Source organism: Pipistrellus kuhlii, unplaced genomic scaffold (assembly GCF_014108245.1).
Source record: "Pipistrellus kuhlii isolate mPipKuh1 unplaced genomic scaffold, mPipKuh1.p scaffold_m20_p_1, whole genome shotgun sequence".
NCBI lineage: Eukaryota > Metazoa > Chordata > Mammalia > Chiroptera > Vespertilionidae > Pipistrellus > Pipistrellus kuhlii.
This window is the reverse complement of record NW_023425404.1, coordinates 138,251,851-138,276,442: the sequence shown is the minus strand read 5'-3', so window position 1 is coordinate 138,276,442 and position 24,592 is coordinate 138,251,851. Positions and strand designations below refer to the sequence as shown.

The window sequence follows — 24,592 nt, the reverse complement described above, 5'->3', positions numbered from 1 at the left end:
AATTTCAATGACAAATTGAGAAGGAAAAGGGCAGTTTAGCCTTGAGGAACAGGAAGTACAGTGAGGAGAGGTAGGCTTCCTGCTCTCTCACTGCTGGAGGAGGTTAGAACCCAACTCTCTTGAGTTTTAAGCCACCTGGGGGCAGTGGGGCTCCTGTAACAGGGGTCTGAACTGATAAACACAAAAACACATAACATGAGGCCCACATAAGATATCGAATAGGGCCATGAGTTTCAGAAGAGGTAGAATGTAGTCCTGGTTGTTTGTATGCTAACTGGGGGGGGGGGAGAGACAAAGAGCTCTTCATGAACATGTGCCTTTTTGTACAGGCCTTCCAACTAGAGAGCTGGGGATGAAGAAGACTTCCCCAGGAAAAGGGGAAATAATTATCTTTGCTAAGTCACTGCAGCAATGGACTAGAGGTTTACATGAGTTCAGGAGCACAGGAGATAAAACTAGAGATTTTCACTGTCCATGCATTTTATTTAGTCCTCTTTCTTTGGGGAGGGGGCTTTAGGAGGAAGTGCAGCCTGGTTGCCATTAATAGGTCCCAGAATTGGTCCCAATATTGGGTCAAAGCTTGCATTTTCTAAATGAAATAAAATAAAAATACCAGGGTACATTATACATAGCAACAGGATGTTTTACCTTCATTTCAGTTAAATATGTATGTACTGGGTCAGCCATGTAATTTGTATTTTCTTACTGTTCCTTAAGGTAAAAACTCGAAAGCCATTAATGTAATGCTGTCCAGGGCCACCCAAGTAGTTAGCATTTGAGAGGGAACATAGGTTCTTTCCCAGTGATCCTGTGCTCTGTCAGCAATTCCATGCTGAGTTGTAGGGAACAAAGAGGAGGTTGAGGAGGAGGAGGAGGAAAAGTGACCACTAGGCCTCAGGTCTGAGGCTGAGATCTGGGATTTCAGGTTTCTTAGGCCTCTCACAGTCATGATCTCTAAGCCCCTTAGCTTTGGGCCTCCACATACTTCTACTTCCCCCAGAGTAACTGACATCCCTATTATTTCTTTGTCAACTCCAGCTAAGGCTGAAGTTTTCTCTCCTGATCTGTGACTGCTATTTTTCTCCATTTCCCTCGTTGAGTCTACCTTTTACTTGCACTGCAAATGCTGCTGAGATGATATTTGCCAAAATGATACTTTTGGCCCAAGCAAACACAGTGTGTTTTATGTGCTACCTGGTAGCATCATCAAGAGCAAGAAGGGCCCTGCAGTGGTTGAGCATTGATCTATGAACCCAGAGATTACAGTTCCATTCCTGGTCAGGCAACATGCATGCAGGCTGAATCCCTGGTGTGGGGGGCTGCAGGAAGCAGCCCATTAGTGATTCTCTCACATCATTGATGTTCCTCTCTCTCTCCATCTCCCTTCCACTCTGAAATCAATAAAAATATCTTTTTTTTTAATAGCAGGAAGGGAATGAAAAATAATATTAATTGAATTTTCATTATGTGTCAGGGAAGGGCTGAGCCCTTTCCCATGTATTACTCATTTAGTATAATTTATGCAGCAGGTTGTATCCTGGAGCCAGTCGTGTTTTGGTCTGTGTCAGCACTCCCCAGGGGCTGGCTTAAGTAGAATTCAGTTTAATTAAATACCTTCCTCCCAGCAGTGCCCTCACTCCCAGTCAACCTGCCTTTTATTATAATTCAGGAGACCATCCAGTCCACCTTCCTGCCTTTGCTTTCACCGCTGCCATCCTCAGAATCTGCTCCAGGCCCAGCTCCCTCTTTCCTCTCCTGCTGCTGACTCAGTGAACCCCTAATCCCAACTCCAAATTCAAGCCAGTTCCAAGGGAAGTGCATCGTTGTCCTCAGATGTGGATACTGAATTCACAGAGAGGGCCAACTCGCGATCAGAACCAAATGTCTAACATTCCTCCCATTTTCTAATTATCCACCCCTTTTAAATCACTGCATATGTTACGTGAATGTCATTCTCCCAACAGAATAAAAATGAGTAGGTGTTATTTATCACACAATTTCTCAAATATTTTCCTCTCTTCTTGACCTTCCATATCTTTCTAACCAAGTGGCAAGATAACTACTAAAAGCTAAGGGTCTAAAATATAGCAGGGTTTTTCCTCAACAGATTAGGGAGTAAAGATAAATTCATAGATCAAAAAATGAATGAAAAGTAATATAACCAACCCTAAAGAGACTTCTGTGAGCTTTTAAAAAAGAAGTCCTGATTCCTTTAGCTTGCTCACACATATACATGCACACCACCACTCACCATTTTACTCTTCTGTCGTAGTATTTAAGGGATTAAGAAAAAGAAGAAGAAGAAAAAAAAACCTCATAGACACACAATAGTATAGTGATTACTAGAGAGAAAGAGGATGGGATGAGGTAGAAGAAGGTAAAGGGGGGATAAAAGTTGATGGAAGGAGACTTGAGTTGGGATGGTGAACATACAATCCTAATATATAAAAAGCCAGGGGCCGTCTCCACCGAAACAAACAGATAGACAACTGAACAACAGGCTGTGTGGGGCGACAAGGCCCCAGGGGGGTTAGTGAGGGACAACCAAAAGACTGAACAGCAGGCTGTATGGGGCAACCAGACTGGCAGGGAGGTTAGAGAGGGGCAACCAAATGACTGAACAGAGGGCTGCCTGGGGCGATCAGGCCACCAGGGGGATTAGTGAGGGATGACCAAATGACCAAATTGCAGGCTGTTGTGGCATGACCAGGCTGGCAAGGAGAAGGGGGGGGGCACTTGGGGGCAATCACACCTGCAGGATAGGACATTCGTAAGCAACCAGGATGAAAGGGGGGCATGTGGGGATCACCAGGCCAGCAGTGGGGGACAGTAAGAGGCAACCAGGCCGGCAATGGGAAGGAGGGGGCACAGTTCAGGGTGAACAGGATAGGAAGGGGCAATTGGGAGCAACCAGACCAGTATGGGGGGGCTATTGGGGGCGACCAGGCTGGGTAGAGTGGGAAGTTAGGGGTAATCAGACAAGCAGGCAGGTGAGCATTTAGGAGCCAGTGGTCCTGGATTGTGAGAGGGATGTCCAACTTCTGGTTTAGGCCTGTGATCAGGCCTAAACTGGCAGTCGGTCATCCCCCAAGGGGTTCTGGATTGGAAAAGTTGCACTCTGGGCTGAGGGGATTCCCCTAGTGCACAAATTTTTGTATAAAAATTAAAATTTCTAGTATAAAATAAAGACATTGTATTATAGAACTGCACACCTGAAACCTGTTTAATTTTATGAAGCAATGTCACCCCAATAAATTCCATTTAATAAAATCATTCAACCCTCTCTATCTCTCAGCAGCCAAAATTTTAATCCCCTGGGAGCAGAACTAAAATATTAAAATATTATTTCTATTAATGAAATCCTGAGAGGACACATTTGGGGCTAGTTGGGCACTGGCTTCATTCACCTGCTCAAGGACATAGAAGAGGACCCCGAGGAGCAGTACACCCCTGTCAGGAGCCCGGCCAAGGCAGAACGGCGCTTTGTGCAGCAGCATTTCACCAGTGATGACTCTTTTCACTTCTCTGTCTTCAGGATGGCCACTGAGGTCTATTTTGCTTCTATTCTAGTGGTGGCCCACTCAGCCTCCTTGCTGGAAGAAGAAATCTTGTCAGAAGTTAGCAGACTAGACAGTGCGGTGCGGGCTCTGAATGCCACCCAAGAAGACGGATCCCAGATCCTCTTCAGTCAGGCGTGTGCTAAGAACCAGGGCATGTGTGTGCCCTCCAACCCCCTCCTGTTCGCCTGGCAGTTGAACAAGAAGCTTGACCTGCAGAACATCACCTTCCCCATCTACACCCTAAGGGGCCAGCCTGTCTCCTTGGCCGGCACCCTTGGTGGTACCATCTTAGGCAACCGGGTGGGAGCAAACCATTTACTCGTGGAGGCCAAAGCCATGCGGCTGCAATATTACCTGAAAACCCAAGAGAAGGAGAATAGTGAGTATAGCAAGAGGTGGATGGTACATTTCCTGGATGAATTTAGCAATCTTGAAGAGAGTTTGGCCTTGAAGACGATCCAGGTACGTGGCAGCTGGGGTTGACAGGGAGGCCAGGGGAAAGTGGGAGGGTAAGAAGACTTGTTCCAAGGACCATAGATCCATAGATGGCAATAGCACTCCCTGAGTGAAGGAGACCTTGATTTGAAGCTGGTCACGTGCTTCTGTATTTGGCACTTAATCCAACTTTCTTTAACACCCTGAGAAGAATGCCACAAGTCTTAGTTCCTTGTAAATATTCGAGTGGAAAAGACAAATGCTACATCCTCATGGTAGGTCTGTTCAGTACAGACATTGATCTTCAGGCTTAGTTTTGGGGATGTGTTTTCTAGCCAAATTACTTGGGAATTCTTACTTTTAGTTAAAGTCTTTGCAGTTTCCAGGAGACCCCCAAAATTTGTTTGAAGTTCACTGAAATAAAAACCAACAATAACAAAACTTTAAGCAAATGTTACATGGTATTACTGAGAAAGATAACTAGCTCAGCATTTTTTTTCCCAAGTAAATATATCATAGTGCTAAAAATAGGATAACTGTTCAGTAATTCTTGGGCCAGTAAACCTACTAAGACTTCTGAATAGCTTGGTGGAAGTGAGACACCCACTGAAAAAGCCTTTGAATATCAGGCCTCAGTGAAATTATATGTATGCAAATAAAATGGTGAAATACAGCAACATAGTAAAAATTTAGAAAAAGGTACAATTTCTTTAGTTGTTAATAATTTCACAGTGTTGTGTAAAATTTAGGTTTTGTATTTTCAGAAATTGTAAACTTCAGATTTTTGTAAAAAAATTTGGAAAGCATGCCAGAGATTTGGGAGAAAATGCAAACCTGTATTTATTCTAAAATTATAATTCATATATTTTGATCTTTTAATAAATTTGAGCATTTTATTCACCAATAAGTTAAAGTGTTTCAACAGTGTTTGTACCTCATTCGCAAATATTGTAATTAAGAGTTATTTATCTGAATACATTTTGGTGGCAGGTGGTCTTCTTTACATCATTCTCTGGACAACTGGAATTTAAGGCAACTTCTAAGAAGGTGATCTCTTTGTTTTATGTGGCATGTATTCTAATCATATTATTTTCAACTAGAGGCCTGATACACATAGATTCATGCAGGAATGGGCCTTCCTTCCCCTGGCTGCCAGCACCGCCTTTGCTCTGGCTGGAGCCGCCTTTTCGCTCTGATCTGGAGCCACCTTTCTGCCTCCCCATGCTGCCCAGAGGCCCAGAGCAGCAGGGGCAGAGTGGAATGCCCCACCCCCATCCACTTGGCACCTGCATATGCAAATTAAGCCACCATGTTGTTGGGTTAATTTGCATACTCACTCTTAATTGGCTAGAGGGGATCACGAAGGTAAGGTCAATTTGCATCTTACTCTTTTATTAGTGAAGATTGCAACATGCTACAGTTAAATATTTTGTTTTTATTAAAAAAATTTAATTTATTATGCTAAAGTATATGTAATATATATAATATAAAATGTCATTTTACCCATTTTGAGTTTACAAATCAGTTGTATTACTGACACTCACACTGCTATGAAATTGGTTAGGGGCAAGCAGGCTGACAGAGAGGGGCAAATGGGGGTGACCATGACGACAGGGGATCAGTAAGATGCGACTAGGCTGGTGGGGAGAGGGGCTATTGGGGAGTGATCAGGTCAGCAGAAGGGGGCAGTTGGGAGCTACCAGGCTGGCAAGGAGACAGTTAGTGGCTATCAAGTAGGCAGGTAGGTGAGTTGTTAGGAGCCAGCATCCCTGGATTGTGAGAGGGATGTCCAATTGTTGGTTTAAGCCTGTTCCCCAAAATTGGGCCTAAACTAGCAGTTGGACATCTCCCAAGGGGTCCTGGATTGGAGAGGGTGCAGGCTGGGCTGAGGGGACGCCCCGCTTTGTGCATGAATTTCATGCACCAGACTTCTAGTTGTAAATAATGCTTCAATGAACATATGGATGCATGTGTCATTTTGATTTAGTGTTTTGAGTTTCTTCAGCTAAATACCCAGAAATTGAATTGCTGAGTCCGTGTGTGTGTGTGTGTGTGTGTGTGTGTGTGTGCGCGCGCACGTGTGTGTGTCTATAAACTATGTGGTGCCTCTCAAATCATACCACATTGATAGCTAGATGCTAACTGTAGAACAGGTAAATCCAGCTTATATTTTAAGCAACAGAATGATTGCTCATTGTGTTTGTACATTAGTATGAAACGACTTAGGTCATGCCCCCAACCCTGGCGCCAGGCCAGGGGACCTGAGACTGTGCTTCCCACCAGCAGTGTGCTGGGAACCTGAGGCTGTGCCACCCCCACATCCGGTGGGGTTTGATGGGGGACCTGAGACTGTGCCCACCACCCGGCACTGGGCCAGGGGACCTGATGCTACGCCACCTACCTGGCACCACGCTGGGGACCTGAAGCCATGCCCCACGCCTGGAGGGGCTTGACAGGGGGTGGGACCGACACAGTCTGAGACTCACCCAGTGGAGGTGGGGCCAGCTGGGTCTGGGTCTCTTGCATTTTCATTTTTTTTTAAGCTAAGAACTATATGATTTCATCATACGTGGGCTATAAAACTGAAACGTGTGAAAACAAACAGCATGCGGTGAATGCCAGAGGGAAGGGGGTGGGCCAGAAGGGAGTCCTAATAAATGGAGACTAGAGAAGACTTGACTTTGGGTGGTGGGCACACAGTGCAATGTACAGATTTTGTAACACAGAAACCCACACCTGAAACCATTCATGCTGACCAATATCACCCCAATAAATTTAATAAATAAATTTTTTAAAAAGCTCAGGCCCTAGCGGTTTGGCTCAGTGGATAGAGTGTCGGGCTGAGGACCAAAGGGTCCCGGGTTCGATTCCCAGTCAAAGGCGTGTACCTCGGTTGCAGGCTCCTCCCCTGACTGGGACCTGGTTGGGGCATGTGCAGGAGGCAACCAATCGATGTGTTTCTCTCACATTGACATTTCTCTCTATCTTTCCCTCTCTTCCACTCTCTCTAGGAAAAAAAAAAAAAAAAAAAAAAAAAAAAAAAAAAAAAAAGCTAAGGATTTTAAAGCTTTTTTCTGCCTCTAGGCAAAATCTCTGAGCCCTTGGTGGAAGTGGGGATGGGGACATACCAGCTTGGGGCCTTCTCAGTTTAGCTCTTCCGGCGGGAAGCACCATCTCATAAGCTGTGTGGGGCAAGAATAAACGGGCCCAGTATTCTCAGGGGGCCACACCCAGGGCACAGCCCCTCTTCCATAAGTAGGCACAGCTGAAAGAAGCCCCATCTTCCCACTCCACTCCCTACGTCTCAGCAACAAGTAGCTTTGGGCAGGATAAGTTACTCAAGTCCTGCTCCTCCAGGGAAGAGCCTCCAGACTAGGCGCCGAGGGGAGAGGGAGCCTGCCTTCTGAGCGGCAGCAGTAGACTCTCTCTACCTTGCTGAGCTGGGAGCAGGCAGGGTGGCAGAGGTCTTGGATCAAATGCTCACCTCCCTTATGAAATGTTTACGTATTTTTAAAATATATATTTTTATTGATTTCAGAGAGGAAGAGAGAGATAGAAACAACAATGAGGAGAGAGAATCACTGATCGGCTGCCTCTGGCTAGCCCAACATTTAGGGATGTGTCCTGACCAGGAATCGAACCGTGACCTCCAGGTTCATAGGTCGATGCTCAACCACTTGAGCCACGCCAGCTGGCTGTTGATGTAATATATATATACATATATATATATATATATATATATATATATATATATAATATTTTATTGATTTTTTTACAGTGAGGAAGGGAGAGTGATAGAGAGTTAGAAACATCAATGAGAGGGAACATCCATCAGCTGCCTACTGCACACCCCCTACTGGGGATGTACCCTGTAACCAAGATACATTCCCTTGACAGGAATCAAACCTAGGACCCTTCAGTCCACAGCCCACGCTATATCCACTGAGCCAAACCGGTTAGGGCATGATGTATATTTTTAATAGGTATTTCTTCACTCGATGCAGGCCCCTATTATTCCTAGAGGATTTAAAGTGTTTTTTTTTTTTTTTTTTTTTTTTTTTTTTTTTAATAATGTTGACCAGTGTTACAGAGAACCAGGTCAGTGGAGCGCCTCCTGCTGAAAGTTAGTGTTTGGGCTACCAGGGTACAGCTGAAGAGCTGTGCAGTTGCAGCCGAGACCGGAGACCATAAGGCCTTCGGAGCTGAAAAATATCCATGCTGCGGGCCTTTCCTGGAAAAGTTTCCACTCCCTGACATGGGTCACCGCTGCCCATCACGCTGGTCCACAGACCACACTTGGAGTAGCAAGGGCTCCAGTTACTTGAGAGATAGCAAGTACCGTGTCGGCTAAGCGCTTGCTTCCAGAAATAAATGTATGGAAGTCTGTCACTTGGAAAGAATTCAACAAATAATTTATCATCATGCAAACTGTCTAGGAAATTTAAGTATAAATTTCCCCCCCCCCCCCCCCCACCCCCCTTCCCCCGCCCTCCTGCTCACCTCGCAATTGAACTCCATCTCGGCGTCCATGGTGACGATCCCCACGGTGAAAGTCTTGGGCTGCTTCCTCTTGAGCGAGCTGAAGCTCATGCGGGAAGCGATGGCCCCGGCCATGGCGCGGGGATCACGGGCCCGGGACCCTCGCGCCCCAAGGCCCGCGCTCTGGGACGGTTAGCCCCCCTGGAGCAGCCGCACAGGCCTCAGGGCCACCACGGGGGCAGGCCGGCCGGCCGGGAACTGTCTATGCGGCGGCGCGGGCCCCCAGCAGCCAGCATGGGCCGCGCGCGAGGACCCTGCCCTGGGAGCCGAAAAGGGGAGTCGTGGGGCGGGCCCTCCCTGGCGGCCCGTAAGGGAGGGATCGCGAGCCAGGACAGACGGGCCGCGCCCTCGCGCCCGTCTGCCCTCAGGAAGCATCCCCTCCCCAAAGCCTCTCTTGCATTTTCAAAGTGCGCTTGTGTGGTGGGCAGGGACTTGACTCTAGGTCCTGCAGAGCACTCCAGACTCTGACATGAGGGAAGTTTTCATGTACATCTCACTAATTTTCTTCCATCTCTGATACTTCTATTATAGAGAAAGAGCAAATAGCAATATTAAAATATTTCCTCTGATTAATTCCCTTTTAATGTGCATGAATTTCATGCACTGGGCCACTGGGATGAAATAAAATGGTTATGAGTACAATTATTAGCTCTACTTCATACACTATATTGATGCTGTGATTTTATGTAACACCATTTTTTTCTGCCTAGTGCTGAATGCAATATTAAAGTGGCCAAAGTAAAAAGTACTTTAGTATACACATAATCTCTACAAAATATAGTTTATATCATATTGAAGTCTCAAACTGATATTTTCTCTTCCAAATATTTTACAAAAATAGCAATCAAACATTTATTTGTTATATTCAATTAAGATAGACAACTTCAATACTTATGTTATTATCAGGATTATAAATTACATACATAAACATTAGTGTTGTCAAACTATCAAGGTAATAATATAAAAATTATTTACAATGTGACATCAATTTACAGCAGCCTGCTTTTCCAAATATATATTTAATGATGCACCTTATGTGAATTTAATATATAATAGAATTCACTAATGAAACCCTCTGGTCCTAGACTTTTACTTTTAAGGAGGTTTTGATGATTGTTTCAAGTTCTCACTGTTGATCAGTTTAGATTTTCCATTTCTAAGTGATTCAGTCCAGAAAGGTTATATACATATATTTAAGAACATGTCCATTTCTTCAGGGATATTGAATCTGGTTGCTTACAATCTTTCACAGTATTCTTATTTGATTTTTTTATATATGTGGAATACTTTGTAACATCTCTTTCATTTCTGATATTTTTATTTGAGTGTTTTCCCTATTTACCTTAGTGAGTCGAGACAGTTTTATCAATGTTATTAATCTTTTCAAAGAACCAACTCTTTGCTGGATAATTTTTGTATTGTCTTTTTTATTCTCTATTTCATTTAATTCTGCTCTAATTTTTATTATTTTCTCCCTTCTACTTACTTAAGACTGTATTTGTTCTTGTTTTTCTATTGTAGTTCTTCAAGATGTAATGTTAGGTTGTTTACTTGGTATTTTACTTGTTTCTTGATATAGGCCTGTAATGATATAAACTTCCCTCTTATTACTGTGTTTGCTGCACCCCAAAGGTTTAATGTTTTTTATTGCCATTCTCTCTTTTGATCTCTCCTTTTATTTCTTCTTTGTGCCAGTTGTTCCTTAGTAGCACATTATTTAATCTCCACATATTTTGGGTTTTCCCTATTTTCTTTTTGCAGTTGATTTCCAATTTCAATGCATTATCCTTGGTATAATTTCAATCTTCTTAAATTTGTTGAGGCTAGTTTTGTGTCCCAACATATGGTCTATCCTTTAAAATGTACCACGTGTACACAGATAATAATTTAATTAAAAAATAAATTAATTAAATAAATAATAAATAAATTATCCCCTAGAAAAAAAAATAAAAATAAAATAAAAATAAAATAAAATGTACCAATGTGCATTAGAGAATAATGTATAATCTGATGTTTTGGGATGAAAGATTCTGTAAATGTGAATTATGTCCATTTAGTCTAATTTAGTCTAATGTGTCATTAAAGATCAATATTTTCTAATTAATTTTTTGTTAGGAAAATCTGGCCATAGCTATCAATAGGGTATTTAGGTCTCCTACTATAATTGTGTTTTTGTAAGTGTCTCCCTTTAATTCTGTTACTAGTTTTTCTATATATTTTGGTCCTCCCTGATTGGTTAGATATACATTGATGAGTGTTATGTCATTTTGATATATTGTGTTCTTTATCATTATAAAATGTCCATCTGTACGTCGACTTATTACTTTTTTATCTTGAAATCATTTTTGTTAGATAGAAGTATATAGTTACACTGCTTTTCTATGGATACCATTTACTTGGAGAATCATTTTCCATCCTTTCATTTTGAGTCCGTATTGGTCCTTGCAGCTAAAATATGTTTTCTGAATGCAGCATATGGTTGCGCAATTATTTGTTTTGTTTTATCCAATCTGTTTCCCCGAAAATAAGACAGTGTCTTATATTATTTTTTTCTCCCAAAGTTGCTCTAGGTCTTATTTTCAGGGGATGTCTTATCTTTCCATGCGCTAGGTCTTTGTTCCGGAGGATGTCTTGTTTTCAGGGAAACACGGTACCACTGTATATAATATTCTTGGCTGGCAATATTTCTCTTTCATAATATTTGATTTGACTTCCTCCTAAGTTGTAGGATTTCTCCTGACAAATCCGATGATAATATAATGGGATTTTTATATGTTTTCATTTTCCTTTTCCAGGCTGCCTTGACATACCCTTATCATTAATTGTTTACAGTTTTAATATAATGGGCTTTGGAGAAGGCCTTTCTTTTGGATTGATATAATTAGGAGGTTTGGGGGTTTTTGTGTTTGTTTGTTTTTATGCTTATTTGTTTTTGTTTTTTCTTAGATTCAGAGATCCAGCTCTTTCCACAGGTTTAGGAAATTCTTGTGAACCATTTGTTTGAAGCCTCCTTGCTTTCTCTCCCCCTTTTCTTCTTCTGGTATACTCATTATTCTTATTTTGCTCTTTTTGATGGAGTCAGATAGTTCTCATAGTTTTTATTTTTTACTCTCAAGTTTCTCTCTTCTTCCATCTGCATCATTTCTATATTTCCATCTTCAGTATCACTAATTCTTCCTTCCATCTGCTTAGCTCCATTTCCTAACCTCGCTAGTTCATTTTTCATATGGAGTTCTTCAGTTCCAGAATTTCTATTCATTTCTCTTTTTTTAATTTTTGATTGATTTGGTAAAGTATTCCATTTGTTCATTAATTTTATTTTGGAGTTCATTAAACTGCCCATCTGTGTGTTCTTGTATCTCATTGAATTTTATTCAGAATTGCAATTGTGAATTCTAGTGTAAGACAGGAGCTGGGTGGAGGGGAGCCACAAGGGAACATCTGTAATATTCTCAACAAAAAAAATAAATGTACATAAGTGAATAAAGAAATCACATATTTGCATGTCTTGACATTTATTTTCCTGAGATTTTTTTTTTCTTTCTAAACTACCTTGCTACATTAGTCATTCATGGTATTTGATGGATTCTTTCTCTGCCTATGCATGTATGGGAATGAAATCTGCTCCCCCCTTAAGAATGGCACTTCTCTATTCGGTACAATTAATAGAAAGTCTTTCTCTTATTTTTCAGTAGGTGGCACTCATGAAAAGAAATATAAACAACCGTATGGAGACTTCAGTGAGCTACTAAAAAAGAAATCCTGATTCCTCTAGCTTGCTCACATACATATATACACACCACCTCTCCTCAATTTACATTTCAGTCATAGTATTTAAGGGATTAAGAAAAAGAAAAAACCTCATGGGTACACAATAGTATAGGGATTACTAGAGGGAAAAAGGGTGTGATGAGCTAGAAGAGGATAAAGGAGGGATAAAAGTTGATGGAAGGAGACTTGACTTGGGGTGGTGAACATACAATATAATATACAGACTATTATAGAACTGCACACCTGAAACCTATATAATTTTATAAACCAATATCATCCCAATAAATTCAATTTAATAAAATCATTCAGCCCTCTCTATCTTTGAGCAGCCAAAATTTGAAGCTCCTGAAAGCAGCTCTAAAATATTAAAGTATTATTTCTATCAACGAAATCCTGAGAGGACACATTTGGGGCTAGTCCGGCTACAAGCCAAATGCTGTCTAGTGAAAGCTCCAGCATCCAGACAGGAGCAGCCAAGGTCAGACTTCTTAGAATCTCCAGGAAGCCGTTGGGAATCCGTTGGGAAACTGTTGACTGGTCTCCGCATCCAGCAGCTACTGGCCTTCTCTTCGTGGAAATGAGTCTCAACACGTCTGAGGGTGGCCCAGATATGGAGCCAAAGCCCACAGAGGAGCAGCAACCAGAGTCCCTGCCAAAGCCATCGGGGCCTGGACCAGACTTGGATGAAGGGGCAGATCTGCAGGCAGCACCACACGCAGACAAGAAGCCAGAGCTGCTCTTGCAACAGAAACCAGACCTGCTCTAGGAACAGAAACCAGACCTGGACTTGGCTTCAGGGCAGCAGGAAGAGCCACCAGGAGCCAAACAGCGTAAGAGGTTCAGTTCAGTGTGGTGTGAATCACCTCAGAGTCTGTCTTCAACTGAAGTGGCTCAGAAGCACCGCTGCCATACCAACTGCCTGGAGGCTCCGCTCTCCCGGGCCTTCGGATGGCTGCGGTGGCAGGTGGGCTCACACCCCTGGTTCTTCCTGCTGATGCCCATTCTGCTGACAGCTACTCTGAGCACTGGCTTCATTCACCTGCTCAAGGACATAGAAGAGGACCCCGAGGAGCAGTACACCCCTGTCAGGAGCCCGGCCAAGGCAGAACGGCGCTTTGTGCAGCAGCATTTCACCAGTGATGACTCTTTTCACTTCTCCATCTTCAGGATGGCCACTGAGGTCTATTTTGCTTCTATTCTAGTGGTGTCCCACTCAGCCTCCTTGCTGGAACAAGAAATCTTGGCAGAAGTTAGCAGACTAGACAGTGCGGTTCAGGCTCTGAATGCCACCCAAGAAGACGGAACCCAGATCCTCTTCAGTCAGGCGTGTGCTAAGAACCAGGGCATCTGTGTGCCCTCCAACCCCCTCCTGTTCGCCTGGCAGTTGAACAAGAAGCTTGACCTGCAGAGCATCACCTTCCCCATCTACACCCTAAAGGGCCAGCCTGTCTCCCTGGCCGGCACCCTTGGTGGAACCATCTTAGGCAACCGGGTGGGAGCAAACCATTTACTCGTGGAGGCCAAAGCCATGTGGCTGCAATATTACCTGAAAACCCAAGAGAAAGAGAATAGTGAGCATAGCAAGAGGTGGATGGTACATTTCCTGGATGAATTTAGCAATCTTGAAGAGAGTTTGGCCTTGAAGATGATCCAGGTACGTGGCTGCTGGGGTTGACAGGGAGGCCAGGGGAAAGTGGGAGGGTAAGAAGACTTGTTCCAAGGACCATAGATCCATAGATGACAATAGCACTCTCTGAGTTAAGGAGTCCTTGATTTGAAGCTGGTCACGTATTTGGCACTTAAACCAACTTTCTTTAACACCCTGAAGAATGCCACAAATCTTAGTTCCTTGAAAATATTCGGGTGGAAGAGACAAATGCTCCATCCTCATGGTAGGTCTGTTCAGTACAGACATTGATCTTCAGGCTTAGTTTTGGGGATGTGTTTTCTAGCCAAATTACTTGGGAATTCTTACTTTTAGTTACAGTCTTTGCAGTTTCCAGGAGCCCCCCAAAATTTGTTTGAAGTTCACTGGAATAAAAAGCAACAAACAAAAAAACTTCAAGCAAATATTCCATAGTTTTACTGAAAATGATCTAGCTCAGCTGCTGCTGCTGCTGCTTCTTCTTCTTCTTCTTCTTCTTCTTCTTCTTCTTCTTCTTCTTCTTTTTTAGTATATCATAGTGCCAGAAACATGATAACTGTTCAGTAATTCTTGGGTCAGCAAACCTACTTCTGAATCGCTTGGTGAAAGCGAGACACCCATTGGGAAAAGCCTTTGAATACCAGGCCTTCTGAAATATTCAATTAAATAGTAAAATACAACAATCCAATAAAATTTTAGAAAAAGCCACAAGATCTTTAATTATTTATTATTTTTTAAAATATATATTTCATTGTTTTTTTTACAGAGAGGAAGGGAGAGAGATAGTTAGAAACATCGATGAGAGAGAAACATTGATCAGCTGCCTCCTGCACAACCCGCACTGGGGATGTGCCTGCAACCAAAGTACATGCCCTTGACCAGAATCGAACATGGGACCTTTCAGTCCACAAGCTGATGCTCTATCCACTGAGCCAAACTGGTTTTGGCAAGATCTTTAATTATTAATAACTAGAGACCCGATGCACGAAATTTGTGCATAGGGAGATGGGAGTCCCTTAGCCCGGTCTGTGTGCTCTCACAGTTCGGGACATCTCAGAGATTGGGGCCTAAACTGGGAATCAGATATCCCTCTTGCAGTCCGGGCTCTCACAGCCAGGCACTCCTAGCTCCTTCTGTCCACCTGCAGCTGAGGCAGGAGAGGCTCCCGCCACCACCTCTGCTCTTGCTTTCCATAAGCCCAGCTTCTGGCTGAGCAGCACTCCCCCTGTGGGAGCACTCTGACCACCAGAATGCAGGTCCTGATTTGAGCATCTGCCTCCTGGTGGTCAGTGCACATCATAGTGACTCAGTTGTTGTCTCTCAGTTGATTTACATATTACGGTTTTATATAGGATTTCAAGGTTTTATGAAAAATCTAGATTTTGTATTTTCAGAAATTTTAAAATTTTGGATTTTTGTAAGAAACTTTAGAGAGCATGCCAGAAATTTGGGGGAAGAAGCAAATCTATATTCTTTATTCTAAAATGATAATTCATGTGTTTTGATCTTTTAATGAATTTGAATATTTTTTCATCAATAAGCTAGAGTGTTTTAATAGTGTTTGTAACTCATTCACAAATATTGTAATTAAGAGTTACTCATCTGAGTACATTTCTGTGGCAGGTGGTCTACTTTACAACACTTTCTAGACAACTGGAATTTGAGGCAACTTCAAAGACGGTGATCCCTTTATTTTATGTGGCTTATTTTCTAATCATATTATTTTCAATTGCATCATGCTTCAGGTATAATGTTTGTTTTTAATAAATGATTTTTTAATTTATTGTGGTAAAACATATATTACATAATATATATAATATAAAATGTCATTTTAACCATTTTGAGTTTACAATTCAGTTATATTAATAATAGTCAGACACCTGTGCAATTGGTTCAATTATCTGTTCCCAAATAGTTTCCATTACTATGAGTAGAAATGTTGTACATATTAAGCAATAACACCCCATTGCCTCCTCCCAGCCCTAGTAAACCTTCAAACACTTTGTCTCTGTGAATTTGTCTATTTTAGAGATTCATATAAGTGGGATCATATAAAAATTGTCCTTTTGTGACTGGTTTACCTCACTTAGCACAATATTTTCAGTGTTCATCCATGTTGTAATATGTATCACAACTTTATTTATTTTTGTTGCTAAATAATATTCCATTGTATGTATTTTATTTAGCCACTTGTCTTTTGATGGGCCCTTGGAAATATTTCTATCTTTTGGCTATTATGACTAATGCTTCAATGAACATTAGTATACAAATGTCCATTTGTACTCATTTTCAATTCAATGAACATTAGAATACAAATGTCCATTTGTACTCATTTTCAGTTATTTTTCAATATATATCTTGAAGTAGAATTGATAGTGTGTGATAATTCCAGGTTAAGTTCTTAAAGAACTGCTAAACTGTTTTCCATAGAAAACACCTTTTAATATCCCACCAGCAACATCTCTACTTCCTCGCCAAACTTGTCATTTTCTGTTTTATGGGTTATAGCTCAATATTATCTATGGGTAGTTGCTCAATATTATCTCATTGTGGTTTGGACTCACAATTCCCTACTTACTAATGATAAGTATCTTTTGATGTGTTTATTGGCCATTTGTACATCCTCTTTGGAGAAATGTCTATTCAAAGCCTATACTCATTTTTAATGTGGTCATTTGTCCTTCTGTTGTTGAGTCCTGTTATTGATGAATACTTTATATATTTTATATATTAAACCTTACCAGAAAGATATATGATTCCACCACTCACTCTATGAATTATTTCTTCACTTTCTTTTTTAAAATTAAATCTTTATTGTTCAGATTATTACAGATATTCCTCTCCCCGCCCCATAGCTCCCTCCACATATGCAAATTAACTGCAATCTTTGTTGTGTTAATTTGCATACTTACTCTGATTGGCTGGTAGGCATGGCTGGTGTAGCAGAGTGATGATTAATTTGCATATTACTCTATTATTAGGTTAGAGGATATACACTGAGTGGCCAGATTATTATGCTTTCAGAGATAATAATCTGGCCATTCAGTGTATATTGTGGTTAACAAAGAATATACAAAAGCTCCTTCTAAAATATTTTCATGATTCTCCTCTACTAGAGAAGTGAGCTGTAGAAAAATTGCTACTAAATGAAAGAAAAAATTTTTTTTTGAATCACACAACCAAGGTCTGTTTTTTGTTGTTGTTGGAAAATCATAAATGGTTTTATATTTTACTTGGTTAACTGCTTCAAAACAAATGACTGATACCTGCCTTTAGATATCTTTAATAGAAGAGAGAGCCTACATTTGAAAACTAGAAAAGTTAACATTCAAATAATGACAGCATCCCTTTTTTCTATCTTATCTAATAAAAGAGCAATATACAAATTGACCATACCTCTGCTACACCCACAAGCCATGCCCACCAGACAATCAGAGAAAGTATGCAAATTAATCCCCACCAAATGGCTGTGGCCACAGATAGCAGGAGGGAGGCGTGGGTTTCCCAGGCAATTGAAGAAGCCAAGCTTTCCACCTGCCCTTGCCAGCCAAAGCCTCAACTCAAGGCTACAAAGTTTCAATTATAGAAGGTAAACAAATCCAAACAGAAATAGCTCCTGGCCATGGCCCGAGCAGGAGGCTTGGCTCTGCTTCAGGCTACAAAGTGTCAATTGTAGAAGGTAAATAAATTCCAGATACCAGGGCCTTGGCTTGGGTCCCCAGGGGGAGTGGCTGGCCTGCAAAGCACCACAAGCCCCTGGCTCAGACAGTTGGACATCCCTTGAGGGGTCCCAGATTGAAGAGGGTGCAGGCTGGGCTGAGGGACATCCCCCCTCCCCCATGCATGAATTTTGTGTGTGTACCATGCCTCTAGTCAATAAATAAAAATCACCCCGGGAAGTTTAATAAAAGTACAGATTTCAAACGTTTCTGCTTCCTCTCTCCCCCACCCCCTTGCATTATGACAGGAATTTAAATGTCTCCAGCAGAAAGGTGTGGTAATTATTGCCCAAGAGGCTTCTAAATACATGTCTAAGTGAAAACTGTTATGAATTGATGGAATTTCAGTGCCACCACAAATTCTATGATTTTTCCCTCCAAATTTACAGGTGCAACTGTGTACGAAACAAAATGTTTGTTGCAATTTTTGGAGTGATTCCGACTGCCTTGGCAGTGTTCAGCGGCTTTGGCCTGATGTTGCACATGGGCGTGCCATTTGTGACCATAATAAAAAATGCACCATTTCTTGCTCTAGGTGAGTAAAACAAAAGAAACTACACACTGAGTATGTGGGGGTGTAGGATACCTATGAAAAGAGCTTATTTTACATTAAGCAAAATAATTATGTGTAAGTGGCTCTACAGATCCAAAATGAGGTGCCAGAAACAAGAAAATAAAATGTTATTATGTATTTTTAGAGATTAAAAAAGCAAGCCACCCCAAATGGAAATGCAAGGAACATGAATAGACTGTACACACACATGCACACCAAGATTGAAAATATAAGTAAAAATATTTGATTTCTCCATTAATTAAGGGATTCAAATTAAACCAAAAGTGAGATACCTCATTTTCTTATTAGATTAATAAAAATTAGTAGGATTGAAGTTTTTGGTAAAAATATGTACAAATGAGCATGCATATTCTGCTGGGGGAAGTTTTAAATTGGGACACTCTTTCTTTCAGTACAACTTTGCAACAACAACAACAAAAAATACTTAAAATTTAAAAGGGGCCCTGCCAGTGTGTCTCAGTTGTTGAGCATCAACCTGTGAACCAGGAGGTAGGTCATGGTTCGATTTGTAGTCGGAGTACAAGCATGGGTTGTAGGCTAGATCCCCAGTAGGTGGTGTGTAGAAGGCAGCCAATCAATGATTCTCTCTCATCATTGATATCTCTATTTCTTTCTCCCTCTCCCTTACTCCTCTGTAATCAATAAAATATATTTTTAAAAATATTTAAAAGTGAATATCCTTGATCTATCAATTCCACTGCTTGGAATTTGTCCTATTAATTAAACAATTGCTTGAAAAGTAGAACATGTTCATTTTGGTATAATTTAGAATAGGAAAATATTGAGAGAAAAAAAAACTAATCCTATATCAAGATGGGATTGGTCAATTCAAATATAGCAAATTAAAATTTTGAAATCATTTTCAGTCTTTAAAAAGAAGTAGACACATTAAATGAAAAATGAAATATTACATTTCATGAAATAGTAAATGAAACAATACTAGTTATGAAATGAAATGTTTGGAATTAAGTAGTACAATTATACCTGTATATTTGCACAGAACAAATTCTGAATGGATCAACACCAAAATATTAGCAGGAATTATCCCAAGGTTGGAATTACAGTCATTTAAATTATTTATTTGTATTTCTCTGTAATTTCAGAATTTGTTTTAGAGTAAGCATGAAAAAACAAAGGTGTTTATTTTTGGAAAATAAGCAACTTACAAGAAATAATATTTGGTTTCCTGTGGGAGATAGTGGATTAGCTATAAACTGGATGTCAGCTTATTTATTCGAGCTCTTTAGTGCAAACCTTCTTCCTATACACTCACATTTAACCACTCAGTGTTCCCCACAGCAACAAATAAGTAAACTGTGTATCCTGACTTAACATAAACCATTTTTTGTATAGTGTGTGTGTACATAGGAGTGTATGTGTGTGAGTGTTTGTGATTGCAGCAACTCAAAAACTATATGTGGATAATTTCTTAACAATGTTCTATAAATAATAAAACTAGTTGGTTGGTTTTCGCTTTTTATATTTTTTATTAATTTCAGAGAACAAGGGAGAGTGAGATAGAAACATCAATGATGAGAAAGAATCATTGATTGGCTGCTTCCTGCACACTCCCCATGGATGATCAGGCCTGCAACCCAGACATGTGCTCTGACCAGGTATTAAACTGTGACCTCCTGTTTCAGAGGTCAAAGCTCAACTACTGAGCCATGGTGGTTGGGCAAATACCAGTTTTTAGATATCTAATAAATATCAGTGAGTTCATTCTTGGTTATTTTAATTTAGATAGTCCTACCATCATCATACCCATAGAACATCTGAATCAGAGGCAAAGTTGCAATCTCCATTGTAATCCATGCAATCCATAAAGATGATCCCCCCAAATATAATTTAAAATTAGCATTTTAGTTCAAAGTACTGATTGTATCATTACTCTAGTAGAAAGCGTGAGGAGGTAAAATGTATCTGCAGCATGCTATGCTGTTCTTTCTGATCCCCTTTCGTCTTTGTAGTCCTCCTTTCCCAATCTTTAATGACAATTTCAAAATCTGCTTTATTCCAAAAAAATAATGAAATGTCAATGTAGAAAAGAACTAATCACCTACTAGGCATTAATATGTAAAGGACCCTTGAGATTTATTTTGGAATATAAATCCGATATTAAGAGTACTTTCTTTTAATGAGAAAAGACCTTAAACTGGGAAAGTGAAGGAATGAGAGCATCCTGTCTATAGAAAACAGATAGCAGGGAAACTGTGTGTGTGTGTGTGTGTGTGTGTGTGTGTGTGTGTGTGTGTGTGTCTATAAACTATGTGGTGCCTCTCAAATCATACCGCATTGATAGCTAGATGCTAACTGTAGAACAGGTAAATCCAGCTTATATTTTAAGCAACAGAATGATTGCTCATTGTGTTTGTGCATTAGTATGAAATGACTTAGGAGAGAAAATGGTTTCTCATGTAGTCTAGCAGAACAAAGATGCATTGCTAACCCTGCTTCCACTAACAACCAGTCAACCAGGTTTCCTGACTCATCATTGAAACAACTTTAAATGAAGATTAGGAGTAGAATATATTGTGCTATGTCCAAAGAATAGGAGTATGTATGAAACACAGAGCTATTGCAGAAGAAGGAGTGATGATTTCTGTTGTGGATTCAGAGGCAATGAGAGACGTAGCATCAAAGCACAGATTGGGCAAGGTAAATAAGACCTGAAAGAAATGGAAAATAAAATGGTTTGCATTGATCTCTTTGCGTTTTTAAAATAAGTTGTTATTGATTTTCAGACAGAGAGGAAGGGAGAGGGAGAGAGAGAGGGACAGAAAGAGAGAGAGGAAGGGAGGGAGGCAGGGAGGGAGGGAGAGAGAGAGAGAGAGAGAGAGAGAGAGAGAGAGAGAGAGAGAGAGAGAGAGAGAGAGATGTGAGAGCACAACATTGATCCATCACCTCCTGCATGGCTCCTACTGGGGATCAGCCCATAACCTAGGCATGTGCCCTGACAGGGAATCAAACCAGTGACCTCTAGGTGCATGGGATTATGCTCAAACAACTGAGCCACATGGGCCAGGGAGATCTGTTTAATTTTTTAATAAAAATTAATTTTTATGAAGGTTGTTTCTTTTTTTAACAGGTGTTGGGGTTGATGACATGTTTGTTATGAGTTCCGGCTGGCAGAAGACCAAACTCGTGGATAGCATAAGACATGGTATGTCCAGGACCTATTCAAAAGTGGCAGTGTCTATTACAATCACCTCTGCCACTAACATCCTGGCCTTCTATACAGGGATTATGACCTCTTTCAGATCTATACAGTACTTTTGCATCTATACAGGAACAACCCTGTTCTTCTGTTATTTGTATAGCATCACCTGTTTTGGAGCATTTATGGCCCTGGATGGTACTAGAGAAGTAGCCTGTCTACGTTGGTTAAAAAAGCCAAATGCGCCTAACGAGAAATGTTCCGCTTTAAAAAGATGCTGCTGTCTCCCATTTGATTCTCTCCCAGATGAACAGGAAGCTGATATTCATCCAATGAATTTGTTCTTTAGAGATTATTTTGGCCCTTTTCTCACATTCAAGAAGACCAAGTTTTTTGTAGTGCTTCTGTACCTGTTGTACCTGACAAGTAGTATATGGGGATGTTTCCGTGTGCAGGAAGGTTTAGACCCTCAAAATTTGGCAAGTGACGATTCCTACATCACACTGTATTTTGATGCAGAAGAAGGTTATTTTTCCCTTTACGGTCCCAAGGTTATGGTTATTGTTACTGAAACTTTTGACTACTGGGATAAAGATGCTAGGCAAAAATTGGAACAATGTCTGGCAGATTTTGAAAAAAATGGCTATGTAGAAAAAACACTTACCGAGTTTTGGTTACGAGAATATGTGCAATATATGAAAGATAAAAAACAAGATATAAATGATAAGAATACTTTTATGAACAGTATTTCCAGGGTTTTTTTTTTATTTTCCTCATTTTAAGTATGATGTTAATATTTCATCATCACATGAAATCACTTCTTCCCGGGCCTTTGTTCAGAGCATAGGTATTTCTACTTCAACCAATAAGAAAAGGATGTTAATCCAGTTCCGACAGTTGGCCAAAAATTGTGAAATTCCCCTAATGGTGTATAACCCAGCATTCATATATTTTGATCAGTTCACTGCAATAATAGAAAACACTGTTCGAAATGTCATTGTTGCATCAGTAGCTATGTTTGTTGTTTCCATACTGTTAATTCCTCATCCACTGTGTTCCTTGTGGGTAACTTTCGCTATTGGTTCTGTTATTGTAGGAGTAACGGGTTTCATGGCATTCTGGCATGTCAATCTTGATTCCATATCCATGATTAATCTTGTCATTTGTATAGGGTTTTCTTTTGATTTTTCTGCACACATTTGCTATGCATTTGTTTCTAGTTCTATGCCCTCAGTAAATGACAAAGCAATTGAGGCGTTGTATATGCTAGGCTACCCTGTGTTACAAAGTGCAGTTTCAACAATCATAGGGGTGTGTGTCTTATCTGCAGCAGAAGGTACATCTTCAGGACATTTTTTAAGGTTATGTTTCTTGTTATGCTATTCGGGGCTGCTCATGGTCTAATTTTCATTCCAGTATTCTTAACCTTTTTATGAAGGTTTGTTTGAATATCCATTAACAAATCAAAGACCAGTTATAGAATTCCTGATTGCCCCAACTCAATCTGATAAAAATGCACTATTAACAAAAGTCAACAAGCTAAAAACAAAGGCACATTTCCTTGAATTGACTATCCCATTTTAAAATGTTATTTAAAATATCCTAGAAATATTCATTAGTCTTTCATTAAAATATTTTTATCAAATTAGAAATTGTTGTCATATTTATTATAATCTATGCACAATGAAATATAAAGTATAAATTTCCATTCCCCCCCCCAAAAAAAAAAACTTATTTCATCATTACAAGTTCCTGCTTGGAATTCAAGTGTTTTATATATTATACCATAAATGGAATTTTAAAAAATCCTCACCCGAGGTTAATTTTTCCATTGATTTTTAGAGAGTGAAAGAGAGAGGAAGAAACAGAGACAGAGAAATATTGATGTGACAGACAATTCGATTGGTTGCCTCCCACATACCCACATGTGCCCTGACCAGGGCCAGGGATGGAGTCTGCAGCCTAGGTACACTAATTGACCAGAATGGAACCTGGGACCCTTCAGAACACAGGCTGGCACTCTAGCCACTGAGCCATACTGGCAGGAGCAATATTATTTTTATTGTACTTTCTGTATGTATTATTATGAAAAAAAGTTTCATTTACTTATTCTCCCATTCTGGGGCTAGTCTATGTGTTCTCTTAATGGTATTAAAATGAACTTAAGTTTTTAAAATTTTGAAATTTTATGTTTTTGGTTAGTGTTTTCAGTGTCCTCTCTAAGAAATGTTTGTTTCTTCCAAGATTATAAAATATTCAACTGTCAGACATAGATATAGGTGGTGCTCACCTCCTCCCACAACCACATCAAAATTATAGCTACACGACATAACAACCCTCATTCAGAACTTCCTAAATTCAGGCTGAATGGAAGTCCTACAACTATAAAATTAAAGAAGAGGCCACATCAAACCTGGTAGGAGTGGCAGAGATGAGGAAGGGCTGATCCCACTCCCAATGCATGGTGGGTAATGATCTGGAGGGATATTTTGGCTGTGCAGTTCCCCTCTGAGGATGAACTCTGCCCTCCCCCAGCTCAGGGTTTCAGTGCCAGGAACAGAAGTCTCATAACATGTGACTATAAAAACCGGTATGGATTGAAGCTGAGACTGCTGGAGTCACAGGCAGTTACTCTTAAAGGGCCCACATATGGACTTATTTGGACTCACACTACCTCTTGAGTTCCAGCTCAAAGGCAGCAGCTTGAAAGGCATGAAAGACATATGGGGAGGAACTGAATTAATGGCATCAGGGTGAAAGCTAGAGGGCCAACCTTCTACCAGACAGGGGTGCTTGTAGAGGCTACCTTTTATGAGCACATTACCCTCAGAGCTAGCAGACAGGTGCCATACCTGAAATTCTGTTAATATGGCTCAGACTGTTTGCCCCACACAACATTAAGGCCCACTCAAGCTATTTCCAGTAGCTTTATCATAGGAATAACCTGGCTCCAGCGTCAGATTTTCCAAAAATCTCTCAGGCAAGCAGCATCTGGCCTCAGCTCGCCCCATACCTCTCACTAAGTGGACCCAGGACTGGCAATAGCAGAAGCCAGCCTTGGTTCACAGCTTGGCCTTGACAGGGTATCTCCAAGCTCAGCACAAGAAGTAGCCATCCACAGATCACTTTCTAACTTATGCCTGGTGGCCCCAGTCAGTGGCTGATATTGGCCTGGACCTTCTAGGAAACCCC

At 40.7% G+C, this 24,592-nt stretch overlaps 1 protein-coding gene across 1 annotated transcript; it reads left to right on the top strand.

The window, feature by feature from the left end:
- The first annotated feature begins 8,523 nt into the window (after positions 1 to 8,523).
- On the top strand, positions 8,524 to 23,001 carry LOC118721995 (patched domain-containing protein 3-like). Its single transcript, XM_036443333.2, is given in 7 exon segments — positions 8,524 to 8,665; positions 11,481 to 11,506; positions 13,174 to 13,959; positions 15,574 to 15,695; positions 18,059 to 18,204; positions 21,332 to 22,149; positions 22,151 to 23,001. Coding segments are annotated over 7 exon segments (2,694 nt in total). The 3' UTR covers positions 22,805 to 23,001.
- Positions 23,002 to 24,592: the final 1,591 nt, after the last annotated feature.